Source organism: Macadamia integrifolia, unplaced genomic scaffold (genome assembly GCF_013358625.1).
Source record: "Macadamia integrifolia cultivar HAES 741 unplaced genomic scaffold, SCU_Mint_v3 scaffold316, whole genome shotgun sequence".
Lineage (NCBI taxonomy): Eukaryota > Viridiplantae > Streptophyta > Magnoliopsida > Proteales > Proteaceae > Macadamia > Macadamia integrifolia.
Window position 1 is genome coordinate 62 of NW_024869254.1, and position 22357 is coordinate 22418.

General features: G+C 38.7%; 1 protein-coding gene across 9 annotated transcripts; it reads right to left on the reverse strand.

The window, feature by feature from the left end:
- Positions 1–18371: 18371 nt before the first annotated feature.
- Positions 18372–21684, reverse strand: LOC122067832 (protein ASYMMETRIC LEAVES 2). 9 transcript variants are annotated; one of them, XM_042631680.1, is made up of 6 exons: positions 21410–21684; positions 20949–21217; positions 20208–20322; positions 20032–20100; positions 19815–19856; positions 18372–19319 (listed from the first exon to the last, which is right to left on the reverse strand). In XM_042631680.1, the coding sequence occupies exon 6, from the start codon at positions 19206–19208 to the stop codon at positions 18555–18557; it is 654 nt and encodes a 217-aa protein (XP_042487614.1). In that variant the 5' UTR covers positions 19209–19319; positions 19815–19856; positions 20032–20100; positions 20208–20322; positions 20949–21217; positions 21410–21684; the 3' UTR covers positions 18372–18554. The 9 variants fall into 9 exon arrangements, with proteins under 9 accessions (XP_042487614.1, XP_042487611.1, XP_042487616.1 ...); XM_042631677.1 differs by having other exon boundaries at positions 20032–20104; XM_042631682.1 differs by lacking the exon at positions 20949–21217.
- Between the last annotated feature and the right edge of the window lie 673 nt (positions 21685–22357).

Here is a 22357-nt window from a genome sequence, read left to right on the forward strand (position 1 = left end):
TCCTGTTCCCCTTTTCAACTTTCTGGTGAAATGAGCTGTAACCTCATCTTCACTCTCATCAGTATCCTCCACATACTGCTTCTTCTTCTTCTCATTAATTTTCAAGTTTTTCATTGCCTTGAAAGCAGCTTGTTTGTCAGTGGACTTGCCCTTTTTCCATCTCATTTCAAGAGCTGTGAAAGTGCCATGCACTTGATCAAGAGTGATAGTGTCTAGGTCCTTTGCCTCTTCAATAGCTGACACCTTGGAGTCATACTTGGGCAACAAAGATCTCAGGATTTTTTGACAAACAACTGAATCTTCTAGATTGGCTCCCAGACCCCTAATGGAGTTGACCACTTCATTTACCCTGGTCATATAGGTGTCAATATTTTCTCCTTCTTGCATTAGTAGACTTTCAAACTGGCCTCTGAAGGTCTGAAGCTTTGCTTTCCTTATCTTTTCATCTCCTTCATAAATGTTCTTCAGTCTTCCCCAGATATCCTTGGCTGAGTCACAATCCATTACCTTAGCCATCACATTTTTATCCAATGCTGAGAATATTGCATTCACAGCCTTCTGATTGTAACAATAAGCCTTTTTAGCTTCACTGTCAACCGGACCTCCTTCAGGCTCTGTGTATCCATTCAGAACTGATACCCAAACATCATAACCTAGTGAACCTAGGTACGACTGCATTCTCCTCTTCCACAAGATAAAATCAGATCCATCAAACTTTGGTGCATGTCCTGAATAACCTTCACTTGCCATACTGTCACTGCCGCTGCCTCTGGATCACTCAGTTGTTGATCAAACTATCACTGAGTATCGGCTCTGATACCAATTGTTGTAACCCGGCAGTCACTGAGAGGGGGGGGTGAATCAGTGAGTTCAATTCTGATACCTAAAAACCTGTCTGATGTCTGGCCAAGAAGAACCTGATATACCTGTCCCTGTTTGCACACAGTCGTATGCACACTCAGCCTCTCATAGGCACTTCCAAGTATGCACACCCATTCCACATTCCACGCACTTCAATATCAAATGCAAACAACAAGCACCCACAACACAGGGTCTTTACGAGGTTCGGCAATTTGCCTACATCCCCGGAGTAGTGCCTGTAAAGGCTTCGTACCTACTCAATACACTACTTTTGACTGCACCCACAGTCGGGAGCACCCACACCCAATTTTCTCAAGCCGAAGCTAAGATGGCACTCGTAGTGCCGATACAATGTGTAGCACCCACTACACGGGAGCACCCACTCCCGGTGCTTAGCACCCACTAAGCACACAATAAATAATACAATTAAATTGGGCTTATAACAATGCCCTATAGTGAAGCACTCATACATGCAAATTTCCCCAAATAGACTACAACTATCACTTAGGCATTTTATCAAACATCTTGCCTACAATGATTTATAATAATGGAAATTTGGCAAAATTGAGGTTACCTTGGCAAGGAGTAACCGTCGGAGATGCAATAATGTCAATCTCCACTTGATGCAGACCACAATCACGTTGTCTCGGTGCCGCCAATGCTTCAACCCCTGTTGGCACTTGGGTTTCTTGAAGCAACTCACAAGAACCAAATTCTAGGTTCTTCTTCTTTCTTTTCTCCTTGTCTTTACTTTCATGGAGCAACAATTGCATTCACATTCACATTCACACACACACAAAGAGAGGAAAAAAAACTTCTTCTCTATTTCCCTCTTCTTCTCTTCTCTTCTCTTTTCTTTTCTTTTCTTTTCTCTTGGCAACAAACAATATGACTTGCTCTCTTGGTTTCCAGCAGCTTCCTAAGCCTCTAATGGTGGCTATGGATGAAGTGCAAGAGGATGGAAGTCTTTCATTCAAACCTTTAGCCTTCCACGAGCTTCAACTCGTTTTTCCGACCACCTCAGCAAGCCCTCTGCCTGATTTCTTCCCTCTGATGTGTAGAGCTCGGAGAGATGAAGAATCTCCAACTTGAATCACTCAAATCCGACTTAAAATGAGGGAGTTATGACCTTTTGAAGTTGGAGTAATGAGATAGCCTGAAATGGAATCTTCGTACGGGTGGCGTAGGCTACACCGGCGGCGCGCGCAACAGGGGCGAAATCTGACCGTAGATCTCATATAAGAGATCTTATAATCCAAACCGTCCGATTAAACCAACGGACAACAGATCCAAACCGTTAGATTTGAATCTCGATGACGTCATCATGACGTAAGCGCTGACATCGTCAGAAGTGTTGTCGATCTATGATTGGTTGCCTTTCCGGATTTTAAGGGAGCTTGTCTTCCACTCACAAAAGTGAAAATGCATATTGACCGTTGGATCCGAATCTTCCATGATGGTTTTAATCAGATTTCATGAGATCATTAAGATCGGAATCCTTTTTATACCTTCTGTACACGCGCGAAACACAATAACATACCTTGATATAGTGAAGCGCCAGTGCATCAAGAATTATGCATCTAACCAATAAAATCCCACGCGCAAGCATCTATCTCGTCCATATCACACCAAAATCTCAGCAGCCTTTGGATGGGCATCAAGCATACGTGGTCGAATCTTGGCCGTCCATTTCACTTCCCTTGACTCCTCTTTATTACAATCAAGCCCCTGCCTCCATATGTTTCAGTGCTTAAAGACCCCTTGCAACTCAGACCTTCAAAATCTTTAAATTACACAAAAGCCCTTCGAATTTCAAAATTAAATTCCGAAAAACCCACCCAACACCGAGAGCAACTGATGGATTTTCGGTTTGGATTTTCGAACCGACTTTACGGAAATGCTTATAACTTTTTCATACGATATCCGATCGATATGAAACGAAGTGTGTTGGAATCGTAACTGGATGCTCTACGACTTTTCAGAAGACTCAATCATCTGAATCATCCATGTAAAAAGACCAAAATGCCCCTACACATTTCCAATGACGTATCTTTCTCATACGCAATCGGAATGCGATGAAATCAGAACCGTTGGAAAGATTGTATTTTTGTCGTATTGTTACATGTAGAACACTTCCTTTAAAAAAATCATCTTCAATGCCGAAACTGCCCTCGACTGCCATAAATGCCGTAACTTCTTCATACGGTATCGGAATGTGACGAAATCAAATGCACTGGACTAGGAAAATTACAATCTATCTTTTTCATGAAGAACCAATCTTCCAAAAATGTCATTTTCATTGCCGAAAATTCCCTCGATCGTAAATAGGCCAATTTTACCAGTTTTGACCCAGAAACCCGCACCACCTATTAATGATGTATTAAACCACTCCATGCATACCAAGCTGCTCTGTTATCTCATCGGTGACACTGGATACTGCCATGTCATCATTTTCATCCACGTCACCCAAACTGGCCACGTCATCACCGCCACGTGGCCGAGTTGCCAACAAGGACAACCATAAAACAACAATAATAGTACGATTACATAGTGCCACCGCGTCCCATACCATAGGCCACCAATGCACTCGTGTCCAAGCCGACTACGGCATCTAGTCTATTAATGTATTATGCACAATGATGTCAACATTCATCACATAAGCATCTCATCACTTGGCATTTAGAAAATAACATAACACACATGCATAACAATGTGAGAATGACTAATCTACATAGCATATTCATGATGGCATGACTAGACTAGATACATTTAAATGAATGCCAAACAAATGCCTTGAAACAAGGCCAAACGTACTCTCCCCACTTACCTGTAGTGTACAAGGATTCCCGTTCGGTACGGGTGAGATCCGGTGCGAACCGTGTAGGATTTGGTGAACCTAACATGATTGAGCGGGGTTAGTACTTCACCATTTTGGATCAAAATTAACGAGATCCGATGACAAAATCATGTTTAGAACATTAAAAGAAGGTTGCACGTCCGATTTGGGTCCAATCGAACGTAAGAATCACATTCGGGGCCTCTCAGGTGGGTTAGACAACTCACCTGTCTGACCCACCGGTCTGGTCCACCGGTCTGGACCGGCAGGTAGGCTGGCCCGCCGGTCTGACCCACCGGTTGTGCCAGCGAGCTAACCCGTCGATTGTGCCAGCGGGCTAACCTGCCGGTTGTGCCCGAAGGCCCTGCCTTCTCAGGCGGGTGCCCACAGGCGGGCCAGATGGCCCACCGGTCTTGGCGGGAAAACTGTTGTTTCCTTCCCAATTTCCCCCATTCTTTGGGGATTCAAATGGGGCTTTTCCCAACCCATTCTTCACACTTGCAATGTCTTATAGGATGGTTCTAACCTAGATCTAGGTTAGATTCAAGTGATGGGAAGCCATCTTACCTTCTTTGCTCAAGAACACCTTCAAACCCTCAAAATCACTTCAAATCCACAATGCTTCTCCAACCTTGTCAATACCTCTTCAAATCCTTCAATATCAACACATAAATCATCTATTACACCTTAGATTCATCATTTCAAAGGGGATTTACAAGATCTCAAGAAACCCTACTCGAATCAAGGGTTTAAGCTTGGGTATGGTGAATGTTTAAGGAACCCAACTTTGCTTACCTCTAAATGTAGATCTAGTGTTGAAGATCACTCTTCCGGCGCCGAAATGGGAAGATCAAGCTTCGGCGCCGCTGAAATCCTTCTCTTCTCTTCCTCTTTCCTTTCCTTTCTCTCTCTTCTTTACTATCCTCACCAACGTACGAGTGTCATAAATGAAAAAGAAAAGAAAATCATAAATGCTATATATATACTTCTTAAATAACTAAATAGTTCACATGGATGGGTCACTCAGGTGGGTGGGTGCGCCCACCTGTCCGCCCACCTGAGGGCCAAAACTTGGGATTTTGACAGAGTTCGGGCCTCGGCGCGAACCCCACCCCTGGCATACGATATAATATATGTATACACCTTAATATACGGCTACAATACCTATTTTATCCTTACATGGTCTTATGATAGGTGCATGTACACAGCTTGGGTACTCCCGTCTCTTCTGGCACTGGCTCGGACTTGTCGGGTCAGCCGGTGTTGAAGGTCACCCTTGCCATCATAGTCCATAAGGAGCCCGCTCTAACTCTCTCCGGTTTGGGTCCTGCATAGTTAAACCGGGTCAACCGAGTAATCAGACCGGGTTTAAGAAGTAGGGTATTACAGAAAATGTCTATGCTCAATTCGACAAAAAAATCTGGTACCAGTGTCGTTTTTGTAAATTATTTACAAAGCTATAATATTTTATTAGAAAATTATGTTGTACCACCCCTATTTTCAAAACTTATATGAGAAACCACCCTAAATTCTCAAAAATATCAAACGTACCCCTAAAGTCTAACACCATTAGTTTAGAAATGGAAAATACTCTTTTGACCCTAAAACCAAATTTGAATTAAAAAGGCACTAGTCATCATTTTTTACCTCTTTTACTCTCTATTATAAAATACATATGAACCCTAGAACGAGATTGTAGCCAATGAGGGTAGACTTTGAAGGGCCTATCAAAGGTGGAGTAGCCATTGGGGGTGAGCATGGGAGGAGGAGCAGCCATTGAAGGTTAGCATCAAAGGAGGAGCAACCACTGAGGGTATAATTTAAAAAGGAAGTGGGGGGGGGGGGAGATAAAAAGGCAACAAACAGAGGTTTCTTGTGAGGAACATTGTTGAACAAGTTGCAGTTAGGGATGTTCAAGAAACTTGTGTTTATGATAGTATTCTTCCTTGATTTTTTTTTTTTCTTTCACTCCAATCTACAATTGTTTTCCTTATTTGTTCTTTTTCCCTGATATTGGCTATTGGCTTTGTTAAGGTTATATGCCTCCTAAGCTGTATGCGAAGATGTAATATTGCGTCTCCTGTGCAATTGATTCGCACGTTGTAAGGGTTCGTTCTTGCACTGACATAAGAAAGCGAGAGCCACCTCAACGCTTCAAACGCCGGGTACTTTTGGCTAAATGGGTCTTTGATTTCTTCAGGTTTGAGCTCAGGTCTTGCTGGACATAAAACCCAATCGGAGATAATTCAAAATCTTTCAAACTCTTAGAGGCAACAATTTATTAATCAATTAAAGACTAATTGAACAAAAAATTTGCTTACTGGTAGTGGTGGAGAAGGGGATTTGAACTGAAGCCCTAATTTGAATCGGAGGAGAAGAAAACTGAAGCCCAAATTTGAAACGGAGGAGAAGAGGAAAGAGTCCAATCATGTGAGTGGGTTTTTTACATCATAGGGTAAAACAACAAGGGTAAACTTGTCATTTGAAAATACCAATAGTGACACATCATCACTTGTTGCTGGTAAGCTAACAGAATGGATTTAAGAGTCATTATTTTTTCAAAATAGGGCATACATTGTATTTTTGAGAATTTAGTGTGGTATCTCATGTAAGGTTTGAAAACATGGGTGGTACAAGATAATTTTCCTATTTTATTTATTAAATTTCATTTGAAATATTTTTTTCGTCCGATTATGTTCACGGAATCTTTGAAACAGACATGTACAATGAGTTAGGGTTGGGAAATATTAAATTACATGGCCTATAGCTCATTATGGGATATTGAAAAAGTGGAAGGTCTTATGTGCAAATTAAATATTTAATAGTGCATGACAAGATTTGGGAATATTAAATGATTAATTATCTTTTTATTTATGGTAGTGAATAAAATATAGGGTGATTTACATCAACCTCCCCTGGAGTTTGCCCAAATTACATCATCCCCCCTAAAAATAAAAAAATTACATTTAAACCCACAAAGTTGACACCGTTAGAGAAGTGTTTGTTTTGAAATTTAATTGACAAAATTGCCCCTAACACTTTTAAAGACACTCACTTCTCTTATATACCCAAAACCATCACTAACCCTTAGAAGCCTAAGGAGGATGACGTTAGAAGACACCCTACGGTGGAGAGGGGGAGAGGAGCTGTTATTCCAGCAAGTTTTTCAAGTGACGTCTCAGGCGAAGGTGGGCGGTAGTCCCTCTTCTCTCTTCTCTCTTCTCTCTTCTCTCTTCTCTTATATACTCATACCCATTACATAACTTATCAAGTGCTTTTTTTAGTTTGTATTGTTCCCTAAATTGAAACCTATCACTGATTTTGAAAAGTTAAGGCATCAACTGATTCATAGGAATAGCTAATTCATAGTAGCATCTGAGAAGTTAGGGCAGGTGATTATACTTATGTGTTTTGGTCAGATTTATTTTGATTCTGCCATTAGTGCTCCTCTTCCTCTTGCTTTGTGCAAACATCTTTGGGAATAATATAAGAACTAGGTTGGATAAATATTTTCTAAGAATTACTTTTTTTTTTATTGAACTCCATTTTGGGGAAAAACAAAAAGTTAAATAAGCATTCGAGAGAGAGATCTTCCAACACCATTGTTATTGTCATTACCTATTTAGGGCTATTTAGCAATGTTGGTAATGTTTTTTGGGTGATTTACATTCTAATAATTTTACCTTCTATATTGTTATTTGGGATTTACAGATACGTAATGTCAACTGCAAGTGTGAATGACAGCAATTGAGGTTCAATACTGAAGTACTTTTGTATGTCACTGCCAAAAAAGAGCATTGGTTAGAATTTCAGAGAACGCTAATAGCAAACATAAGCTCTATTATTACTACCCAAATGCACCACGTGGTTGTGGATTCTTTTCTTGGTGTGATCCTATAGAAGAACAAAAAATGTTGCCTCTTACTGGAGATAATACCACCAGAGTCACTCCCCAGACATTTGTTGGAGGCCGAAGTCTTGAAGATCAACAAATGAAAGAAGAGATCCGAGCTTTGAAGAAAAGAGTGAAGGGATTAGAGAAGTCTGTTGGAAATCTTCAAATTGTAATAGTGGTGCTTGTTTTGGTCATTGTTATCATGTTTGGGAGAAAATGAGGAGTTAGGAAGACTATTGTACTAGTTTTATTAAGTTGTAATGACTAACTTTAACTCTTCAACTTTCAATTATATTGCATTGGTTTTATTAATTTGGCCATCGTGTCTCTGTATTTGTCTATCTCATAATTTTAAGCCAATGGACAACATTTCCTCTCAACATAGGACAATATGACAATAAGGTTTTATGCAAGACAATCTTATGTTTACCAATTAAACACATTACTGAACCCATTTTTTAAAAAAAGGGATAACATTTCGTTTGAATATGAGACATTATCACAAACTTGTTAAAGTGCATCCATAGACATGTAAGTTTTCCACATCACGATCCTGTTAAAGTGCATCCATAGAGTCTACCAAATAAACATCCATGTTTCAAAACCGAAATAAACAACATTGTTCCAAAACCCAAATAGACAAAAAATTTGTTCCATAATACAAGTAAACATCATTGTTCCAACACACAAGGAAACAAACAAACAGTTCCATAACACAATAAACATCTCTCAATAACAACTTTCTCCCAAAAAAAAAAAGCTTGTTCCATATCCCAGCTGCTCTCTCCCATCACCAACATCCATTTTCCTAATTCTTCTTAGAATATTTGCTCCTCCAGTTCGCGTACTTGATAGCTTATTGGGCTAAAACTCTATCCTAAATTGTTTGTTGTGTAGGTTGAGATGTTGCTTGTGACCTTGTTAGTAATTGGGAGCTACTAGCTTTATGTTGAATCTCATCCCCTTGCTTTCTCTACACAAACACAGAAAATAAATTACAAAAGTGATATTAGCCATGTAAGTTAAGTAAGCAACGATCAATTATAAATTACATGTGAGGAGTCATACCTTCTTCCTATTTTGCTCTTTTTCTTTGGTTGTTTGACATCGCGAGGACATGTTCTCTTGGTGTGGCTAGGTAGGTTGCAGATATCATATCTCACACTTGAAGATTTATTCTTGGCAGGACCCTCATTAAATTCCCTTTTCTTACTTTTTCGGGGTCTACCGGGTCTTCTCTTAAGAAGTGGAGGTCGGACAATCCCGGAACTACTATCAATCACGAAATCAGCCAATGCTGGTAGTGGTTCTATGAACTCACTATATGCCTTGAGATACATGTTGACACTATAGTATGGACTGCAATAAGCTTTAAGTGACACCTACTGTGTGTGATAGTTGCTGATGCATGTTTGTATGAAAACCCCATACAGTCCCACAGCCTATAACCACATATAGCTGAAAAATTCACCACAACCCTCCCATTATGCATATCTACCACCTCAAATGATTGTGAATTGGTTTGGTGCACAATGCATTCTCTTACTCTCTGTTGTACCTTGTCTAAATTTTTCTTCATATTCGGTGTGATTGGACTAGATGTAGGATAACTGCAACCCTTCTGAAACATCTTAAATATCCTACTCATTATATTCAACCAAATCTCATCAATTATCACCATAATAGGCTTGTCTCTCACATCTGCTATCTAATGGTTGAATGACTCCGTTATGTTATTGGTTAATTGTGGACTCTTAGCAATAAAATCAAAGGCATGTCTTGCGTAGTACTTTGTAGGAGTTTCCATCATCCAATCATATACATTATTAGATATATCCTTGATGTATTTCATTTCTTTCTCAAATTGGATGACTGTTGTTGAAGAGACTGCTGATCATAAGTACTTCTTAAACAACTGTCCTGAAAAGCCTGCTGACTTGAAGTTCTAGTATAAATGTCTGACACAGCATCTTTGGTGCGCATTAGGGAATACTCTGGTGATGGCATCTGATAAACCCTAAGCATTTTAAAAAAGAAAAAAATTCAAATATTTATCATTGATTAGTAGGAAGAAATAAATAGGGTGATTAACATATAGGTAACATACCTTTTGTTTGTCTGACATAAAAGTTAGAGCCATATCATCAGATGTCATACCAAGAGCGTCGTGTAGACATTCAAGGAAAAAAAGCCAGCTTTCTTTGCATTCAACTTCAACTACAGCATATGCCATAGGGAACATTTCATTATTCCTATCAAAAGAGACTGCTGACAAAAGAATGCCTTCATATCGACCATTTAAGTGGCAGCCATCTACACCAATCAATGTTCTGCATCCCTTTACAAATCCTGAAACACATGCTTTGAAACTAACAAACATTCCCTTGAAGATAGGGTTCCCTGACAAGTCACGCATCTCTTTCTACTGGATCTTGAATAGACTACCTAGCATGTTGGCCAACACCATCATACCATAAGTAGGTAGATAGGAGTATGAATCCTTATGACTACCTTGATTCATTCCTAGAGTAAGCTTGCGTGCTTGGTACAACTTCATGTAAGGGGGCCTAACCTTGTAAGTTTTATATAAGAAGGTACACAAAGACTTTATTGGCATATCTAGCTCAACTCTTAAGTGAGGAGCAAGTTTTTCTGTAATCCATTGTGATGTAACACTCTTCTGTTTAGTTGAAAAAATACATGCATGTTTGGGATTGTAGGACTTTATTATAAATATCGTAGAATGCTTAACACTCTTATCATCATCAACCGGTGAAGCATGTACTCGCCAAGTACAACCAGGAGCCTTATACATTGTAGTAATTCTAGTTTTCTCATTCTTAATCTTCAATAGGTCAAAACTCTCTTGAATCACATACTGTTGGAGGACAACCCTGAAATGATTGACATCGTCATATGTACCGCTTATGACTAACTGTATCCTGCCTTCCTCAATACCATCATCATCATAATTAGCAACATCATGCAAATTAGCAACATAATCATCAGAACCAAGGTTCATACCTAGATCCCCCCTGTACATCATCGGCATCTATCTCGACTTCATCAGTGAGGCTTCCTTCACTTTCATCAGAGTCTTCCATAGACTGATCATGTTGTTCTACCCATTCTTCATCACTTGTAGAAGACTGGAGCATCTAAGGGAATGTAGCTTGTGTATCTTCAACATCACTAATAGCCTTAGGTACCATACCAGAATGTGACTGAGGTACTTGTAATGACTTATCATCGGAGCTGTCACTAATATTTTGAATTTCTCTTCCATCTCTACTGGTATGTGGTCTTCGGGCTGAACAATCTGTACTAGTAGAACTATTGCTAACAACATTCAACCCACTAGTTTGAGCAACACTTGTACCAGTGGATCTATCAGGAGTCGTAATAGCAGTAGCATTGGTTGTAGCCTTACCCTTATCTAGAGCATTAGTTGTAGCATTAGCAGTGGCACTATCTTGGCTATTACTACCATCACTAATTGCACTGGTGGCAGCTTTACATAGCCCATCACTTCTCTTGAAAGGAATCTTTTTCCTCCTTTGACTCTCTAAATCATGATCCACATACTGCTTCTCACTATTCTGGTCAACTGCATAAGTTTTGGGGGCAGTTTTATTGTGATATTTTGTATCTCTAAAAACCACATCACTGGAGTATTGGTCTACTTTCCACTTTTCTTCTACATCACTAGGATTATCTTCAAAGTCACAAAACACTATTTTGATGATATTGACCCTATCTAAACCAAATAAACTGAGTGTACTGGCATCATCTGTCACTTCCACATGTACTTCATCAAAAATCTCACATCTGACATTAAACCTCATATTACGGCCTTCAGGGATATGGTCAATAACTGAATCATATATATCACATATCATATCCAAGTGGGAGTAAAAATCTGGGTCAACAAGCTTTGTGTGGACTCTCCCACACCAATTAAACTGTATAGGATGCTTCATAACCATTGTTGCAAAATTTTAAAGTTAGATTCAAACATATATCAACACAAGCACGAAGTATGACAAATTCATAAGAACATCAGAAATGAGAAATTCAGAATAATCTTAACAAACAATGAAACAAGCATCTTGTTGACATTAAATCTTAAAAAAAATCCAATATGTGTTCTCCAACTAATATTAGGAAATCTGTGGATCAAAAGGGCTTTTAAGTGTAAACAGATACTCTATTACTGATATTGTCTGATTTTTGAGACTACCATTCTCTTGCCTTTTAAATTCTAAGACATGTGCAATAGAGAAGAAAACACAAACAAATGCAAACACACATGGAAGATAATTTTATGGGAGGTTTTGTTCGAACTAGTAAAAGGAACACTTTCAAACTATCCCAGCTATGCATCTTGATATAAACTCTTCTTTTTTGGTAGGGGATCTTATCGACTTAACATCGATTTCTAACGATTGGGGTCGTTAGATATAATATTTTTCTTGTAGGGGAGGTGAATGATATTTTCAGAAAAATGTGGGGTCAAGTTGATATTACGCCATAGTTCAGGGGAGGGGAGTGATATTTGCTCATTTGATTATATTGTCACCCATAACAAGAAAGATAGCAATCCCTATTAGATTTTACATCTTACCACTTTAGAAGCAAAGTAGTTGTTCAATTTGAAAACTGTTCTCTACCATCAATATTTGGATTCCTTTGTTTAGGAAACAAAGATTTGACCAAAAGAGAAAACCCTAAAAGAGGTTTTATTATATAAAGGACAAGGGAGAAAGATTTTTTTTTTTTTTTTTTTTTTTTTTTAAACTTCTTTTCTTCTCTTCCATGTTTTCTCTCTCCCTTACTTCTCTACTTTATGAGTAAGTGTGAAGGAAAAAACTTTAATGGTGGATTGCTCTTCTCCAATTGAATGTAGATCATAGTTTCAAAGTGTTGAGATCGATCCCTATGGTTGCTCAACTGTAGAAGGACTATTATCTGGAGGAGAACCTTCGATTGCTGCTCTAAGGTAAACCGTTTCTTTCCTATGTGGTTAATTTTTTTACAATGTTTTCAAACGTAAAAGATTCCAATCCGATTCCTTCAACTGTGCAATTGGGTATATGCCAACATCCTATCTATGTTTATTAGTTCCACCAGTATACATCGTTCAACCGATATGTAGCGATAGGGCTGATATGGATCGATATCTACGGTGCACAATCGCGCTTCTGTAGTTTGAACAAAAACCCTGATTTTGAGGGAGAAAATAAAAAATGTGACCGAATGTGCTCTGTCAAACCCAATTGAATAGTGAATACTGACATCCAAAGGAGGTTGGAGGGTGGAGTCGTCAATCCTCATGGAGGGGGACAAAAGGCATGTATTTATGGAAGATGGAAACAACTGTTCTTCGATCTTCTTTCTCTCTTGTAAAAAGAAAAGCGTGTTTTCCCAAACTTCAAAAAGGAATAGGAGAATGGTCAAGATTGAAGAGAAAATTTATTTACCCCTCAAAATAATAGACAGCAAAGAGAGAGAGAGAGAGGGTCTTCATCCTCATAGTCTTGGCACCATCTAATTAATGCTAGCACTGAATATCTGTTCAAAGGATATCAATAAGGTAACACTTTCTCCTAACCCCCTCTTGAATAATAATATTCAATTTTTGTTTTTGGTTTTAAGGATGGATGGATGGGCTGTAGGGTCAATGAGACAACCCCAAATAAAGGCTGCTTTTGCAATTTGTGTATTTAGCATTGTAAGGCGTGCTCCTGTCGGGATATCTCCCACCCTTCAAACTGTCCCTTTCTTTTCATGTCACCCCATACATGCTACACCTTTCTCCCACCTCCTCCTTCAGATCTCATCTCCCTCGCGCGCCCACCGTACCCCTGCCAAGAGAGAAGTCCAAGTATATTTAGACTATCAATTAAGCAAGTGCATGTCTGAGAAAATCTAGATAATCGTTGGATTGGAATATCTTACATGTCATACTTTAATTCCTATCCAGGGGTCGAGACATGCCCCATATATGATCCTATTGCAAGAAAGTTTTGTAGGAAACTAGAGAAAAGGGTTCAACATCAATTGGTCCTTGTTCATTCTGTCTCTCTCTCTCTCTCTCTCTCTCCCTTCTAGGGGTGTCAACCGGTCGGGCCGGTTCGGTTTCGGTCGGGCTTAATCGGGCTTGAAGACTTTCAAAGGCTACACCGTGTCCGCCCATTTAACTAATCGGGCTTAGTTATTGAGGGCATGGTACACTTTATATTCGGTCGGTCGGTCTCGGGTTATAATCGGGCCACCTTAATCGGGCTTTAGTCGGGCCTTAACCAAGCTACGGACATGTTTAATGTTAAACGGGTTTTAACCGGTTTTTAAACGGGCCCTTTTTAAAATGTGCTATTATATTCCGGCCCACTTATGCAAGCCCAAAAAAATGACAATAAATCAATAAATGATACAAAATATAACCATTATTTAAAATGTGAACATGTCTTTACTTTTTAGTTTTTATTCTTTAATTTGGGGGGTAAAATAGGTATTCTACAATCATTAAAGGGTCGGGCCAAGTCGAGGCACAATAGGCCGGTCTCGATCGGGCGTTATTCGGTCGATCTCGGTCGGGCGCCCGACGGATCAAGTAGCAAAACCGAGACCGACCATTTATAAACGGGCCGGGCTCAAGCCCGACACGTTTAATAAACGGTCCGGGCCGGGCCGGTCTTTAAACGGTCGGTCCCGGTCGGTTTACCCGGTTCGGGCCACAAATTGACACCCCTACTCCCTTCTGTCTGTTTTTGTATTTTTTGGTGCTTCGTTAATATATTTTTTATTCATTCAATAAAACATAAGTTTTATCAATTTTTTTTTTTTTTTTTTTTTTTAGAATATACACCTCTTTCATATCAGATTGATTGCTTATGAAACCATGGGAAGTATATATATATATATATATATATGTGTGTGTGTTTGTCTTTTTAAACAACAAAAGTGTTATCTCACCAATATTAAACAAGCATTAATGTCAACTCCTATTGGTGGGGATATAAGCTTTCAAGAAGGATTTTCAGGCCTTTGTGTTTTGGTGGGTCACCAAGCTTTAGTCTCTCTTTGCATTGGTTAAGGATCAACTTCGAAGAAAGGAAATTGAAATTGCTGTGGTTTTCATGTGCTGTCCTAATAATATTTGTGATGTAGTGGAGTAGGAGGGATCCAAAATTTATAACGTTTTAGGACCATATTCTAATGAATAATCTTAGACCTAATGGGGCTAGATCATAGCATAAAAAAAAGCTTTAAGTATCCATTTAAAAGAAATATCAAACTTTAGAAAATTAATTTGTTAACAATGGAATTTTTTTTGTTATAGTACGAATAATGCCTTGTCCATCAAATAATAAGAATTACCACATCATGGTTCCAAGAGACATAGCAACGTGAATCATATGTTATATGTTTAAGTTCCATATGAGCTGTGTAAATCGTACCTTTCACCCAATTGAAAATACACCTATATGGAAGTAAATGTCCGGGCCTTAATGAGAATCCATTAATTGGAGGTCTTATCGTGGCTTGCCTTACTATTCCATATATGCTTGCTTTAATTTAATTTAGATGTTCTAACAATTTTTTTTTAACTAAGTTTGACCACTCTTTTTAAGTTCCTTCCACATTGGAGAGAGATTACTTAGTACTAACTTGTACGTGTTGAAGTGGAAATGACAAATGATGATGCAAGGCGCATGACCCACATATGGGCATGGTCCGGCTGGTTGGTAGCGTTAGTGCTGGTGCGAGAGAGAGAGAAATTATGCCCTGCATGCATTTAAGATGGGTCATCATTGCTCAAGTACGTCATCATTGTCATGCCAAGTTTTTGACTACGTTTGAATGAAAATAAATAAATTAAATAACTTTCTTCCCACTTCCCACTTCCCACTTCCCACTTCCCACTTCCCACTTCCATCCTCTGTGGCCTGAGGGTGTGGATGGTGGACTGGTCTCTCACAGGGCATTGGACTTTGATGGTGCAGTGTAAGAGAATATTAAATGCTCTTCCGTTACAATGACATTTCCTCTGCAACGGCCTTTCATTTCATGCTCTGCTTTTGTTGGGTTCTGGGAGTGTGTGTGGGGAGGATAATCGAGCAGGCTTTAAGGGGTACCCCCGCTATGCTCCTTTATTTCCCACCCCCTTACACCTTCGCTTTCCTTCCCTTCTCTTCCCTTCCGTAAAGCTTTTTGTCTTGTTGGCTTGTTCTTTTCTTTTGTTTTTGAAATGTTTTGCGCTCCACAATCACCATCACGTCCAGGCACTTTTTTTTTTTTTTTTTTTTTAAATTTTAAATTTTAAATTTTAAATTTTTATCAATCATCACATCCTGACACAATCGGCACAATCCGGCTAAAGCAATAAATTCTCCGATTATGACACAAATAAATACAGAATGGCCTACCTATTAGAGAAAGGGAGTGAGAGAGTCGGAGAAATAGAGACTTGTGACCTAAAGAGAGGGTTACATGCCACCCTATACACAAGGGGTAGAGGAGATTTCAAAATGAGAAATAGATATATTGACATAGTGGGTACTAGTTTGCAATATGTAGGCGGTGTGTCTAGCTTTTATATATATATATGAAAAATAAAGCTTAAAAGGTAGTGTGGTTTTTGCGTCTGCACACAACTGGATGCAAAATGACATTCCCATCCCACATGAAAGGAAAAAATTCTGTACATGTTGATGTTTCTACTAAAGCTCCCATTGGCATTGGCTAGCGCAAGGTGCAGGAACCATGCTATCTTATAGAGAACCCTCTCCCATATATATACATATATATATATATATATGAGGGGATGTGGCTCTTTGTTCAGGAACGTAGGCTACGTTGGCACTCCCTATGTCTCTCTCTTTTCTTCCAAACAAGGGGTAGAAATATTATTTCACAAGGGAAGAGAGAGAGAGAGAGAGAGAGAGAGAGAGGAGACTTACCGGAGAATTGTCATAGACCACACTTCCAAAAAAAGTTATTTTTCTCATTTATGAGATTTTAAAAACTGCAAAAAAGAATTTATGTTCAAGAAATATCCTTGAGAACAAACCAATCTTTTGGGCCAATTTGGATCTCATTCTTCGAAGGACTATCACTACACTCCACATCCACCCTTGCCCCTTTCATTTCTTTTTTTTTTTTTTTTTTTTCTGATAAGGAAAGGCGATTTCCTATGCATGGCCTTAAATAATGGTATCAAATCAGGTGTATCGATATCGATTGCGCTCAATACTAGGACCTATCTCATCTTGAATCGTTTGGGGTAAATCTATCAAAGATGATTTTTTTTTTAAATTTAAATTGAAGGCAACATTGTCCGATTCAACTTGATATGGTTAACCCGTATCAGTGTCAGCTAATTAGTCAAATGCATTGACTTAAAACAATGCTCCTAAGCTTCTACATTTGAACAGTTCCACAAACTCCAAATTTCAGATCTTTTTCTTGGTAAACGACATGCTATTCGCTAGAGTAAAAAAAAAAAAAAAAAAAAAAAAAGAAAAAAAAAAAACTCACTGATACTTGATTACAAGGTACCATCAACTATGGAGTGGAATCAGGCCAAACTGTCCAACTTGAAATAGACAGGGCCTTCATAACTAAGTATTCAGCTACAATGTTGATGTCCCTAGAAATAGAAACAATAAATAATAGAAACCTCTCTCTCTTTCACGCGAATATATGCATCTTCTGATATCAAATACAATCAAGTCATTCCTTCATGATGATCCAATAATGTGCTTACTTAGGATCCTTATATTATATATGCTTCCTTTTGTTCTCAATTTTATGAATATTTCTGGTCAATCACCAGTTTGGGAACCATATCATTGTGTTGCCCCCCACTTTATCGCAGATTCCCCTGTCATTTTCCTTTTGCACTGGTCTTGAGGAAGAATGAATTTCCCTATATAAAGTTTGATCTTTCTTTTAGTGATGGAAATCTTATGACTTCACAAAATATATGGTATCTGATAAGCGTGTTGGGCTGATAACTATGTGATTTCAATGAATAGTAAGTATACGTGTGATTTTACTGAGTTCAACAGAAAAAAGAAGATAGATGCATACGAATAAAAGAAAAAAAGAAAGGTCCGCAAGGCGTGCATGTAGGAGGGCCTATAAACGACCTTTTGTTACTGTAATGCGCAGCATTGTCAGTACAACTGTGGACGAAATAAGTCAAAGAATAAGTCAAACATGGACATTGAACAAAGAAAGAAAAGATAAATACCAATAAGATCACACCATATTGTTTAATTGTTTTTAACCATCTCTCTCTCTCTCTCTCTCTCTCTCTCTCTCTCTCTCTATATATATATATATATATATATATTTATCGGTTATAAAGTGCCGAAAAGAAATTGAGTGCTATACAAACATATGGGCATGTAAGCGATTGCCAGAAAATTTATATACCAATGAATTTACTCTCAACTTTTTGAGCTGATTGTTCATGGTGAGATTATTTTTACTCCAGTTTTCCCTTTTTTACAGTAAGTAAGATCGAGGTTGTGGAGTGTAATGTCATTCTTTAAGGATCTCTAGCAGCAAATACATTCCCTCAGACGATGGAATGACTAGAGACGATCAGCTATCTTTTTATATTAATGTTCAAGATATCCTACATGTGAAGCCATAAACCCTAAAATCTCTCTCTCTCTCTCTCTCTCTCTCTCTCTCTCACTATATATATATGTGTGTGTATGTACTTGTGCGTGAGTGTAAATGGTGATATAAACAAAAAAAAAAAAAAAAAAGTAATTATGCAGATGGAATACAATTCATGAAATTCAATCCATTCGCAAGATATATAACGGACTTTCGTATTGTTTATTAAGCACTAGTACCAAGAGTCTCAAACATATAAGATGCTAAAAATTTACCTCTGAAATGGAGTTGGGAAAGTAGATGACTAAATCCCATGGAGAGAGAATCTTAAGAAGGCCCAATGCTCCGTAAATCATCACCAGCAGCTCGGGTTGGCTGGAACTGACCCAACTGCCCTATGCTTGCTGATGCATTCAAGGCCATGAGGCTAGTAGCATCATAGGCACTGTTAGCATCAAAACTCCCCCTCATGCTGCCTTGTTGTTGTTGTTGATCCCTAGAGAAGAATTGATAGTGGTTTTGATGATGGTGATGGTCTCTACCACCACCGCTCAAGAGACTGATCCCCATCTGAGGATGATGACTGGCTGCTGCAGCAGCCGCAGCAGCAGCGGCGATTAGACCATGTCCGGTGATGCCAACGTTCTGATATTTGGATAGTTCAGATTTGGCAAAGCTAAGGTCCATTTGCAGTTGACGCAATTGATGCTGAAGTAACGAGATCACACCGACACAACCGTAAACCGGATCACGCAATCGCATGTCGGCCTCATAGGCAAGAGAATTGACAGCATCTTCTCGTTGATGAGGGTGGAGTTCATTGAGAAGCTTGGTTACGTTACTGGCACCGAACACCTTGTGCACGTTGGCGAACTTCTGCGGCTGGTCCGGTGGGAAATAAGGAGCAAACACGCACTCTGGCTGGCACTTTCGCCGCAGAAATTTACATGCGGCACAAGGGGAATTAGATGATGAAGCCATCACCTAACCTCTCGATCTATTTCTTCTTTTCCTGCTTTTTCTTCTTCTTCTTTTCTATTTATTTATTTATTTTTTTCCTCCTATAATTACAACTAGTTGGTGCAAGTCAAACTGCAAAGACAATTGAAAAAGTTCATTATTATTATTATTTTCGCTAAAGATCATATTTGTTCATAGAAAGAAAGAAAGAAAGAAAGAAAGAAAGAAAGAAAGAAAGAAATAAAGAATATACAAAAGTAAAAGGACTGAGTTTTGCCCCCACCCATGGTGAACCAGAATCCGTTCACTGCGGGGAATCATGGCCACTCGATGGGGAGGCGGGGCTTCTGGCCCTTCGATCAGCCGGCGAAGTCAATTTTGTCCAAATAAAAATTCGTAAGGAAGACAAAATAGTTTAGAACTTTAAAACTTGAAAGTGGGCTCATCGTTGGTCTAGAAATGTGGGGGAGAATATGCAAATTTTTAGTAGTATCATGAAATTGAATCGAGACAGGAAGAACACCTAATTTGTGAGAATTAGTGAAGAGATAGTGGGATTGGAAAAAGTTGAAATCTCGGGACAGGAGGAAATTGCATTTAATGGTAGTAAGGATAGATGAGTTGCACCTGAGTCACTGAAATATTTCTTGTTCTTCCTCATCTGCTCATCTGCATAAAGCCCAAAGTGAAAGAAAGAAGGGGGAATTTACCACTATGAAGAACATGACAAACCTAATTCTCAGATTTCCATTTCAGTTCTTGCACCTGGGGTACTGTGATACTGAGAGAGAGAGAGAGAGAGAGAGAGAGAGAGAGAGAGAGAGAGAGAGAGAGAGAAGCATACCTAGGGCGGTGATGAGTGGTAAAGATTAACTTTCCGAGAGAAACAGAGGAACTCCAGCAAGAGTGAAGCCTAACTGATAGTCAAAGATGTCATTTTAAAGAAGTCCACAAAAAAAGGAAGAGAGGAATGTTGAAAAGATAAAATAAGAGCTTTTTTTGTTGTTGACGATTACGTACCGTTGCAGATCCGATGCCGGGATTTGATATGATATTATGATTACAACCTCTTTCTCTCTCTTATTTCCTAAACGTTGCTGGTTTGTTCGGGAGAGATTTGATTTATAACCAATACCTAATGAATATTCTCAAGTGCATCACACCAAATAAAAATCGGTAGATAAGAAACTGTTACCCAAAAGAAAGGAAATAATAAAAATGAAAGGTTTTAATTACGGTTACTGCTACTCTATAGAGTGAGAAGAATGAATACCAGATGAGATGTACCATATTTCAGTGATTCAAAGCTTCAAAAAGCTTGAAAGCTTGAAAGGAGGAGTAATTTTTCGGTTTCGAGGAGGGCAGAGTGGGCGTTGATTTTGGATTAATCGGATCGCGTGAAAGAGAGAAGTAGGGAGGAGAGAAGATGGGAAGAGGAAAAAAAAAAGGTCACGTTCCGGAGTACACCTTACTTGCATCTCTGACTATTCCTTCATTTGTCTGTAAAGTTTAGGATCTTCGGTAGCATAAAATACTAGCACTAAAACACTTACAAACAAATACTATAATGGAATATGAAAACCCAAGAAACAGAGAGAGAGAGATATTTTTCTCTTTTGCTTTTTTATCTCTACATGTAATAGTCTTCTTTGTCTCGATTCTTTCAGTCAAACTTAGAAATGCCCTTCAATATTTGGTTTGCATTGCTAATGTAGGTGTAAAAAATATTAAAAATATCAGATTTCCTTAGTAGACTTTCACCTCCATCACTTTCTGACGCTCGCTCTTGGAAGTTAGAAAACTTGAAAAAAAGCTCTTTTTCCTCAATTTTCAACCCTCGCTACCTTTTCACAACAACCTCCTTCACTTCTCGAGTCTCTCTCTATCTCTCTCTACACAGTCCACACTCAACAGTTTCACTTCTCTCTCTTTGCGTTTTCAGACATGAACCTTCTACCAAACCAAAAGGAAATGAACCTGCTTCGGCTTGTGGGTTGTACATTGTCCTTTTTCATAGCCCAAAATTCAGTCTGAATCGCCGGAAAACGCAAAGCAGAAGAAGAAAGTGATTTGGTGAGTTGGTTGGGAAGTACATAACATATGTGGAATAGAAAAAGATTATAAAGAAAAAAGCACAAAGCAAGCACAGAATAAAGACGATAAAAAATAAGAGAGAGAGAGAGAGAGAGAGAGAGAGAGAGAGAGAGAGTCGGCGCCCTCACCCTGAGGCTAAGGAGTCGGGGAGAAAGCAAAACTCAGCGTGGTGTGCTCGTCTGCTGCTGTTCATCTCTGCTACGAACACAAAGCGTAAAACCTTTAATTCAAATGCACAGATACACATACGCACACTCACGCAGTGAACTTAAAGAGAAAGTTGTCGTTTCTGAAATGACTCCAACTTTTGCGACTTGTCAGTCCCTTCCCCATTGTCCTTTCTACAATTTTTTTTTTTTTGGGTATTTTTTTTGTATTTTCCGTATTCTTTGGCAAAAGCTTTTCTAAGTTTTGTAATTGCCTCCAAGTTCCGCCATGCAGAAAAGTGATGTGATAATTACAATGTATGAATGAATATATAAGAAATGATCAAAATGATCACCATGTACCATTAAAAAAAGATTCCATTATGAGAGAGATCTCTGAACAAGCATCATAGGGAAGTGCACCTATGAGTTATGGCAAATAGATCATTTCATGTGAAGAGGAGAGAAATAGACACACGAGTGCTAGTTTACCAGTAGACATAACGATTGGATACCTTAGAGGGCCCCTCCGGCAATGATATAATCAAGTCCCACCGAACTGACTCTTGTAGCAATAATAACCATTTTACCCCTAGCCTAATTTCGATGCCCAAGCCTTCCCAAATAGAGCTGAGACTCGTAGGATAATAATCTAATTTAACCATTTGTAGCTTATTCATAAAGTTTCACCTAAATCTGGCACCATTTATGAAAATAACGATTTTGCCTCTAGTGTTTTCTTTATACCCGAATCTTCTTGGTTTGAGCTAAAACTCTTTTAATAGCCTCACTAATCTATTTTAAGCTTGCATGTAAAATTTCTTTTAAAATCCAGTGACGTTTGATTTTCATAAAATGCAAAATGACTATTTTTCACTAGTATTATTTCAGTGTCAAAACCATTCAAATTTGACCCAAAACTATTAGGAC